At 34.9% G+C, this 10,438-nt stretch overlaps 1 protein-coding gene across 1 annotated transcript; it reads right to left on the bottom strand.

Moving 5' to 3' along the window:
• Positions 1-909: 909 nt before the first annotated feature.
• LOC137399456 (mitochondrial coenzyme A transporter SLC25A42-like) lies at positions 910-10,424 on the bottom strand. Its single transcript, XM_068085581.1, has 7 exons — positions 10,218-10,424; positions 8,686-8,794; positions 7,889-8,072; positions 6,856-6,972; positions 4,400-4,551; positions 2,590-2,709; positions 910-1,687 (listed from the first exon to the last, which is right to left on the bottom strand). Exons 1-7 carry the CDS (start codon positions 10,311-10,313, stop codon positions 1,485-1,487), a joined length of 981 nt encoding a protein of 326 aa, XP_067941682.1. The 5' UTR covers positions 10,314-10,424; the 3' UTR covers positions 910-1,484.
• Positions 10,425-10,438: the final 14 nt, after the last annotated feature.

Genomic DNA, 10,438 nt, shown 5'->3' with positions numbered 1-10,438 from the left:
GTTTTAATGAACAATACTAGTACCTCTCGGAACTGGTATAAACTTGAAAATGAAATATCAGACTTTCTTCGTCTGATACTTTGTCCGACCGAACGGAGCGAGAATGTAGAAGTGATACTTACTCCAGAGAATACAATTACCCACGTGAAAAGCATTTAGCTTTTGCAGATTCATCAAAACCAGAAATATGAGTGTAACGGCACATTTGAAATTGAAAGGACATATTTTAAAATTACAAATTGAAAAAATAGAATGTAATGGTGAAAAAAATTAAATTTTAAAGAAATGTCGAAAAGAATAACAAATGCAAAAGGTAATAATATTAATTAATACACATGTGGACTCTCATTATAAGAGTTTAATTCATTCCAGTGTTGGCATCGTAAGGCGAAAATGTGGTATAGTGGGTATAGAAACCTACATTAATTATCTAATACAGACACCCTTTCATAAAAGTCATCAAAATTTTATATATGTACTCTATATATTAAAAATGAGTAACAAAATAATGTTAACCTTAGTAACTATAGCTACCTACAGTAACTTTAGTATGTTTATGGGCAAAAACATCGTTTTCCACATCGCAAGACAAAAAGAAATCATACAACAGGGTAGGGTCATTGTAACCCGAGGGCGCACCATGTATTCAAAAGTGCACATTCCGCATGTGCAATCTGAAAAGGATATTGGGTCTACAATCTACAAGAGCGAGGGAACGATAAGCATGGCTTGTGGTTACGCGTGCTTGTTAGTAGACTTGCGAGTTCAAATCCAATACGAAGGCGATTTTTCATTGCTATAACTTCATGGCTATACCTGGACAGACGAACGGCAGACAGACAAACATTTAGATTTATATATAAAGAAAATGAAACTAAATCTAATGCCAACACATGGCATAAAGTGTGTGAATCTGTCATAACAATTAGTTTTAGAAAGAGGCTTTATAGCATAAGAAATCCGTTAAACAGCATTAATAGCTCTACTAAAATGAAGAAAATAAATTGTAATAGCACAGAGGAAATGTTAACAATCAATAAGAAGCCAACAAAATTTAAAACGAATGAAAAAATAGTAACTAAAACGATTGGGCTGGAATAGTAATCATAATAATGAGATAGTGCAAAGGTATTGTTTATAGCAAATGACAAGTTCAATCACAGAAATCATACTATGAACAGCTCAAAATTGCAGTTGTCTTCTCTTAATAAAGTGACCAGCAACTTGTGGTGGAGATAAATCTCTTCTCCAATACTGCAGTAAAATCTCACTCAAAACATTAAAAATGGATAGTAAAACTATTTTGTAACACGATGTGTTGAACTAAACATACACATATACCACAGACTTTTGTTACACGATAAGAAAGCCCAGACATAAGGAGCGAAACTAACTGGTTTGGTTGCATCAAATTAGGAATTGAGCAAATAGAATACTTAACAGTACTGCGGGCAGATCAAGGAACAGCTTTGGCAAACAATTGGCTATTCATGGAAAATTTCAAAGCGTCGTAAAAACTGCTGGACTGTCTCAAATGTCATGAAGCTAGTGCCAACAGCGATCGGACCCTTTATCCAATTGAGAGAGAGACCTTTATACATTCCACGAATGAATCCTTCTTCGATAGTGATGCGTTTTATAGTACCAAGGATAGAGTTATAGCATTTCTCTCTGCCTTCTATTACACCTGTGTGAAAGTATTCCATAACATTATTACTGCTGCCCATTGGCGTCTAAGAGGGTGCTGTGTTTGGGTATACCAACTTGTGAAGGGAATCTGACATTTTCACCTTTTATCATTGCATACAGAACTCAGGTTACAATGTGGTCTGTGCAGACAACATTTTCTATGAGAAGATAGCAGCGCAACTAAAGCAAAAGTGGTAGCAAGGATAAAAAGTTAAAAGAAAGTCGATTAAAAGGGTTCACTCCAAAACCACTACTCCTACCTATCTTCAACCTCCTATACTGCTAAAGGATATCAAAACTTAAACAACAATCTATAGAGGTAGTCAACGATTTTGTCAAAATATTATTAAACATGTGTATATTGCAAAAATTAATTTTTCACAAAAGCATTATACAATTTAATTGTTAAGACCCAGAAATACCACAGGATGTGCCACAACTAGTACCATAGCGAATATAGGTGTGGTGTTTGGATCTGCATACCTGTTACACTTTTAAACAATTACATGAACAATAGTTTACACAATGATCGAGGTACACAATGGTATGTGATATCCAAGTTGAGTAAACTTTTTTGACAGTAGATGTGTACATACTTTACAATACATGATTAAAAACTAGGGCCCAAAATCTTAATACATAGTTAATGTTTATACGCAACATCATTGAAAGCGACATTTAGATGATAACTTCAAATCTATAGATCTGTCTACGTCGAAATATTTTTTCTTATATTTATCAACCCACATGTACCCTTCTGAGTACATGTAGAGAATATGAAACACTTCAAGGAAAAGAACAGGGAATTATAGGTGTTATTAATGGCTAAAAATAAAGCACATGTACGTGGACTGACCAGCCAGCAGCTAGATTTCAAGCAGGTAATACACACATACATACCCGCTGTTTGCATCCGACGCCGCACAATGTCTAAGGGATATGTACAGGATTGACTAAACGCTCCGGCTATAGCACCATAAAACATTCTATGAAAAGCGTTTATTTCACTCTCAAACTGCTCTACAAACAAACAACATAAGACTGTTCTTGACTGCTGTGTCACTGACATAGATATTGGAGCACTTGGAATACTACTAACTATAAGTAGTCATTGACTACTCATGACTGACTTCATGACAATTTTATGAGCAGCCAACATCTTACTGCCTTCCGGTAAATATACATAAGTATTGGAAGAAGTTGTGAGTACAAGTTTTAAACATTTGTTATGGCAAGGCGATGTGATTAGAGCCGGCGAAGTCAACCCTATGACCACCGACGCAGCCGAGCCTCTCTACCATGACAGGAGACTCGGCTCAGGCCCTCCAGTTCACCAGTTCAACGCCTTACCAATTTAGCCACACATGCTTGATAGATTCGTTAGGCAATATATGTCGCTATCTGGGAGCAGATACGCTACGCTTTCAGTCATGACGCTAAGTCATGAGAAGCCGTAGCTCATATTAGTAAGCTTACTCAAATTATCCACTGGCAATGCGCCAGGCTAATAACAAGAGAAAGGCAACTTTACCTCTCATTGTTTATAAGCTGATTTTTAATACCCGGGCAACGCCGGGTAGCACAGCTAGTTTATATATATTTGTGGTGAAATACATATATTCTGGTAATTAAGCATTCATTGTGCTTATTTGCTTTGCCTGTCTTGTGGAGAGTAACGGACCGGCTCGAGTGCTTTACACATTTTTGAAACATAAAAATCACCAATGATCTAGGTACAGATTCGCAGAAGGAGAGCTAAAAGATGGACATCTGAGTTTACGATTATGAGAGCTTAGACAATGACGGCATAGCTAGTTAGCTGTGGCGGCGGAAATGCCACGCCTCTAATTGATAACATATTACTGAGACACTAACTTTCATCCCAAAAAACCCACTTCAAAACGTAGCTAAGGTCACCTAACTACAACAATTCCACTTCTCCGTTCTTTACTCTGTTGGTGACTCCCATATATTGGAAGCTTTTCTTGCCTAGATGTTTAAAAAGGGAACTCCAAAATTGTATATCAAATAATTCGTAAAATCCGTTTTTTGATTAATAACTAATATTTTGATTATTAATAGAATTTAGACTATTTTGCTCGTTTAGACTGATATAAAAGTCCTCCAGTCAATACTTTTCTTTTTAGCAGTGGTTCTAAGCTTAAAAAAGTGTAAAAAAAATTCAGCTCAATGCAAGTGTATGTAAATTTACTGAACGCACACCACCACCAGAAGTGAAGCTTTATATAAAACGATGTTTACACAATTGTCTAAACACTTCTATGTTCCACTCAGATGGCCATGCTTGGTAGAAGATGAGCTCCAAGTTGAACATGAGCAATCGTGTTATTTGAACAGATTGTGATTAGCAGTATCGCTTCCTGGTAAGATACCACCATATAATTAAATATCTAGTTTACATAGCTGGTGCTCTCTGAGCTCATTTCTCCCTCGACACTGCTAAACTAAAATTCAAATTTATATGGGGAGATGCTTGTGAAAAATTTGAATAGTTTTAGCTGCAGGGTATAACTTTATCAGATATATTTTTCAGCTGTAGTTTAATTCAAATCAAGAATCCCTTCAATATTTTCAAACAAAATGGTTACCAAACCATAGATATCACAAAATGAATCTTCCTCGCTATCTACTCACTGCTGCTGACAAATTATGATCAAGATGAGAAAACTCCAGTGATACTATTACATACCTGAGTGCATCTTCTTTAAAGAGTCATAAGTAAAAAAACTAATACCAGCATATGGTATTGAACCCAAGACTGTGGGCACATATCCTCGATATAATGAAAGAAAACCTTCCGATTTGTATGTCTTTACTAGAACTTCATATGCGGAATGAAACCTGCAACAAACACAGACAAAAAGATAAAGCTATTGCATAGTTCACCACTTTACATGCTGTACATTACATTACTTTATATGCTGTAACACGAAATAATTTAACAGTCAAACAAACTCACTTTCTAAAAGTCTACAGCAAATATTATGTTGATCTCAAACAAGATTCTAAGAAAACAAGCCTGAAAGAAACTAGCCTGGGCTATAATCGGCTTAAATAGATATAACAATGATAATCTACAGAGGTCATTGACCTGTGCTAGTGCTCCATAAGGAAACTACTTGTGGTTAAGATGAAGTTGTCTGACCTGTAAACTGCTACATTAAATGCATTATTCATATTACAATCCTAACATGGATAGACTATGTTTAAACTTATGCTGGCTTATTGCTCATGATCTGCAGCAATGAAGCCACCGCTAGCTTTTCTGGTGCGTAGACGCATTTATTAGCGACCCAACATCGAATTTTAAAAATATTTTCAAGTCTCATTAAAGTAATACAAACATTTAGCAGGAAAGGAAAAGAAGCCTTCATTTCATCAAAAAAATCTATTATATCGTGACTACACCTAAGGGGAGGTAATTAAACCCTTATGTTTAGCTTTAGTGCCTAACTTTATGAAAATAGCATAGTAAGTCATAGAACACTGGTGATATCAATTCACAGTCACAAGATGGCATTACAAGCATCCCCATAGAACTAGGAGAAATTGGATTAGATGTCAATGACTTAACTCTAGCAATTTTAGGTCTGAGGAAATGATTAGGTCATTGAAAAATAACATTTCATAGAGAAAAATCTTAAATGCAGGACACGATTACCAGTGACTGGCCCCACACATTCCAGAACAATACATAAAGCAAAAATACCTTAGAATGCTGAACAGCCTTTGCTTCAGGTTATAGTGCTTGAAAATACGAGCAAGTGCACCAAACCCCAGACTAACACAAAGTTCAAACGCATAATTCGATCTTTCAAAGTCAATATTTGAAATTAAACACTTTTTAGTACATTGCATAATTGGGCACAATCTTTAGTTAGCACCATAGAGTTATCTTCCTCTCTAGGAAGATAACTCTATGGTTAGCGCACTTCTAAAGCAGTCTTTGAGCGAGGATGCAGATGTGTGCGCTGAATGCTCATCTTCACAAAAAGAAAAACTCTGGCTAAAATGTGATTGGAGTACTGCAATCGCACAGGGGCCATTGTCTGTGTAACAGTGCTCATAAAAACAGGCACAGTCTCTGCTTGCGGTAAGCTTAACAGACACCATATTGGATCCTCAAGGGATCGCACAAACAAGATATGCCCGTTTCATATGAAGCATAGGAGTAGAAGTACGAGGAAACAGAGGAGTACGAAAGTTTGGGTTGGTTTGTGCCATATACATTATCATTCCGAGGTTTCAAGTTGATCGAACCGTTAGTTTTTAGACATTGTCGAAATACCAAAGGAACTTCTAACCGACCGAAATATACACACTAAATTAGGCTTGGGGTACATTTACCATTATGTTTCTTCCGTTACCTCTAAAGCATCACGTTTTTGAAAAGATAGGAAAAAACCTTTTCACTATATTTGATTTCTGTTTTTTCATTGAGTCCCGAGTTTTAGAATTTCAAAATGATACTCAGTTCAGGAGTTGTGTTTTCACAGTCGATGGAAATCTGTTAATACGGTAAGGTCTAGGATAAGGAGGCTTGTGTATACAAGGTTAAGCTTCTAAGTGTTAAAAGCAAAAGTCAAAAACTTGACAAAACTTAAAATAAAACGCAAAACTAACAAAAATTTTAAACTGAGGTAATTTAAAATTTTAAACTGCTTAGAAAAGGTTAGACCAGATCACACTGAGTATTTCTATTACTCACTATAGCAGGCATAGGCATTGTCAAGCATACAATTTCATTCCAATACGTCTTGGGTAAAGTAACAGTCTAAACCTCTTTTTAATGACTATCACTTTTTTTTTATATAGTTTAGATTTTTATATCATTTGATAGAATGTATTTGTTGTGACGCTATATGTAATAAGTTTAATTATTTTTTCATTGTTTTTAGACTATAGAACGAATCGAACAAAGCACAATTTATTGTTATAAAACATTTGCACCAACATATGACAGTTTTGATCGACAAAACAAATGTCAGAACGGCTTAAGTTCATGTGTAAAGGATTGACTATGCTGCATTGGAACAGCATTAAGCTCAAAACTGGCTTCAGTCACTCCAACACAAGAACTACTAGAAACATCATTTTTCTAGAATGCATCTTCTTCGGTAATGAGTTGAAACTCTAATGACTTACGTATTCCTCTTGGTGACGGCCATGCGTGCCCTGACTAGGTCCAGTGGATATGTGGCTGAGGTAGAGGTTATGCCAGCAAAGGATCCAGCTAGAAATCTTTCGGCTGGTGGCAAGTAGCTGATGAGAAAGAGTGATAAAACAACTACATTAAAACTGAAGAGCTTGTCCACGAAACCTTCTGAATACAAGGCGCTGGGTGAGGTCAAAATGACACCTATCAGCTAGCCTTGGTTAAACTAGACAGTCTGTTACTCTATTTTAACTAGTAAGTACTTCCTGTTGGCTGTTCCACCGCTTAGCTAACACATCAAACTTTTCTTTATATCCAGTTAGTCAAAAATGAAGCCTCTATTTATCACCATTGCAAGGCTATCGCAATCAGTAGTAAGCAATGCAGCCGATAGAGTATGAATTAGACAGAAATAAACACAGTATACAGAAATAAACAAACACCTTATTTCAAAAGTCAGAATGGTAAATGTTATATATGTTAATTAAAAATAAATTTTCTGTGCAAAAAATTTTTTATTACTCGTGCAACGCCGGGCATTCAACTAGTCTCAAAATCCAAACGTTTAACATATAATACAAAATTTGAGCAAATGTTTTATCCTAGACCCAGAGTAACTGTCAAAATACCACAGCAAAATGTCAAAATGTTCCAAGTTTTCTGATATATTGCAGCTTTGTAAGTGAAAGTGACGAGAATGGTGAGAACTGAAAACAAAAAGGTTAACCAAAGAGTTATACAATATATCTATAATATATAAGCATTATTACAATATATCTATAATATATAAGCATTATTACAATATATCTATAATATATAAGCATTATTACAATATATCTATAATATATAAGCATTATTACAATATATCTATAATATATAAGCATTATTACAATTAGTATCTAAGTCATATTATACTAAGTTACTAACTATAATAAAACTAAGTTAGTTCAAACTTGGTCTAGTCTTTACAAGAGAACACCTGTAATCCAATTTGGTAGAACGTACCAATTCGCGTGTACTTACTCTTGACCTTTTTTAGAGAATAATATCTTAAACTGCTCATGTGAGGTGAACTGTATAGCGGCGTAAGGGATTATTCTGATCATGGTAGCACTATTGCCTCGCCACAAGCTGGTCACTCCTTCTGTCCGACAAGTGTTCACAAGGAACTTCAAAGCTGCTTTTGTACTGAAGCTGTTTCTTGATACTTGAAAGTAAATGAAATATCTACATGCATTCTTCCATCAATAAAACAGTTTGACCTGATTCAGAACAAGAAATGAGCCGGAGACCCTACTGCAACTGTCATGGGCATTATTATGGAGTTTCTATAGTTTACGATATGAAGATTAATGTCTCTGATCTTGTTAAATTAAAACCACAAGTTTAAAAAAGTGCAAATAAAGTGTAGATTTGATTTTTTCACTCACCAGCTTAATCTGAGATGTTAGTTTGTTATGCTTATTAGCTAGGCACTGCGCAATACACAGCGTGTCAGCCAAATCAATCATAGAGAAAATAGTTTAACAGCGAATCCCAATAATTTTCGTACAATTCATTCATACAAAGACACAGGTAATACAAAAGGATAGAGTTAAAAATCCCAGTGCTAAAAGTGCATAAGTCACACTCCTAACAAGGTACAGTTATAAAATATAAAATCGTGTTAGACATAGCAAAATGAATTTTCTATACAAACCTTTATTTTAGAAGCGCTAAATGGACTTAAGCGCATGTACCCTAAAAATTTTGTCTGGGCTCTTTAATTACAGCAGGTAGAGTCAGATATAGCAGTTAAATAAGCTAAATTCTCGACTTACCCTGAAAATTGATCTTAGTCCTATCAAATGGTGCAATGGTTGTTTTGGCAACCGCTCCTGCAATTCCACCAGCCACAAAGCTAGTCAGAATTTTATGCTGATTTGGTACCTACAGATTAGACAGCAAGCATAAGTAGTAATAACAACCATATATCCTTTGCATTTAATAATCGATCTTATACTTCAACTACAATTGAATGAATTTTAGTACAGTTCCTGTCAACAAAGGTTTTAAAAAGCAAGTGCCTTGGACAAAATCCTCAAATATATTGTACTACCCACCTTAATGATGGGCTGCAAAAAGGACTCAATGAATCCACATAGAAAGAGTTTCAAGTTATAGATCTATCATAAAACACTTTCAAATCAAGAGTGAAGGCAACCGGTTAATATAATGTTAATAAGATAGTATAAGATAATAGTTGAAAGGTGACTAAACAGTATTATTTGACTAACTCAAGTGGTTTTTAATATAAAAAGGTTATGATCTATGTTAAATTGACTGCACCAAGGAGTGGACTGGAAACAATGAACGGAATGAGTGTTAATAAAGTGAGATGTATTTTCACTCAGATAGGAGGAACAGAAATGATTAGTACAATATCTGACTGACATTACCCCTAGTTGCTCAAGTGACTCCACTTGGAAGATCTTAAAAATCAATTCTGATGTTTCAGTGCATGAATTACATCTGCCTATACTCTCCAGGGCAAACCAATAGTACATCTACTATCTCTTATCGCAACTACTATTTTACCGTTACAAATTTGCTTCTACCCATCACCAAGATGTTCAATATTGAAAAGGAATGTTCTTCGCATTGTAGATTATTGGAAATATATCTGAACAAAGCAGGTAGCTAGTCATACTTCATTATGAAGACAGTACTACAAGTTTTCACTTCAATACAGTGAGGAAATAACTTATGAATGGAAGCCAGATGTTATGCTTACAATGAAAATCTGATGAAAATGAATATTTCATTATAGACTTGATCAGAAAAGCTGACATGAAGAAGACTTCCGAACAACTATTCTCAATAGAGTTTTTTGTTATTATACATTTTGACAACATGAGTTGTTTTTTAACATTAAAAAAACATTAAAAACTATTTAAACTATACCTTATTTCATAGTAGCCATTATGTGGGATAAACATGCTAATATGGCTAAACAAATGAGTTATTATGTGGGATAAACATGCTAATATGACTAAACAAATGAGTTATTATGTGGGATAAACATGCTAATATGACTAAACAAATGAGTTATTATGTGGGATAAACATGCTAATATGACTAAACAAATGAGTTATTATGTGGGATAAACATGCTAATATGACTAAACAAATGAGTCATTAAGTATGATACACCTGGTAATATGACTAAACAAATGAGTTATTATGTGTGGTACACCTGGTAATATGACTAAACAAATGAGTTATTATATGTGATAAACCTGCTAATATGACTAAATAAATGAGTTATTATGTGTGATATACCTGTAAATATCAATCAATAAATGTATTCTTACATTTTTCCCATGGTTGACAGGTGCGGTCTTAAGAACATTCAAACCTCTGTCTACTTGGTTAGAAGGAGGATCCTCCATTGCCTTGCCGCCAGCCATCGTAAGCTTTCACGGTTGATACTCACATATTTTAGTATGTCAAGATAATAGAATAATCTGATAAGAGTTTCTCAGCGCGATCAGACTGGTAACTACAAACTGCAACAAAAAATATAGTAATTAAT

The sequence above is a fragment of the Watersipora subatra genome, chromosome 7, assembly GCF_963576615.1.
Source record: "Watersipora subatra chromosome 7, tzWatSuba1.1, whole genome shotgun sequence".
NCBI classification, from domain to species: domain Eukaryota; kingdom Metazoa; phylum Bryozoa; class Gymnolaemata; order Cheilostomatida; family Watersiporidae; genus Watersipora; species Watersipora subatra.
The sequence above is the reverse complement of the archived record's forward strand: the minus strand, read 5'-3'. Positions and strand labels throughout refer to the sequence as shown.

Coding starts and splice junctions, on each gene's coding strand:
- LOC137399456 (XM_068085581.1), bottom strand. CDS start 10,313: ATGGCTGGCGGCAAGGCAATGGAGGATCCTCCTTCTAACCAAGTAGAC. Junction 6,973..7,888: donor TTCTCTAAAAAAGGTCAAGA/GTAAGTACACGC, acceptor CTTTCTCATCAG/CTACTTGCCACCAGCCGAAA. Junction 1,688..2,589: donor GCGTCGGATGCAAACAGCGG/GTATGTATGTGT, acceptor ACTTTCACACAG/GTGTAATAGAAGGCAGAGAG.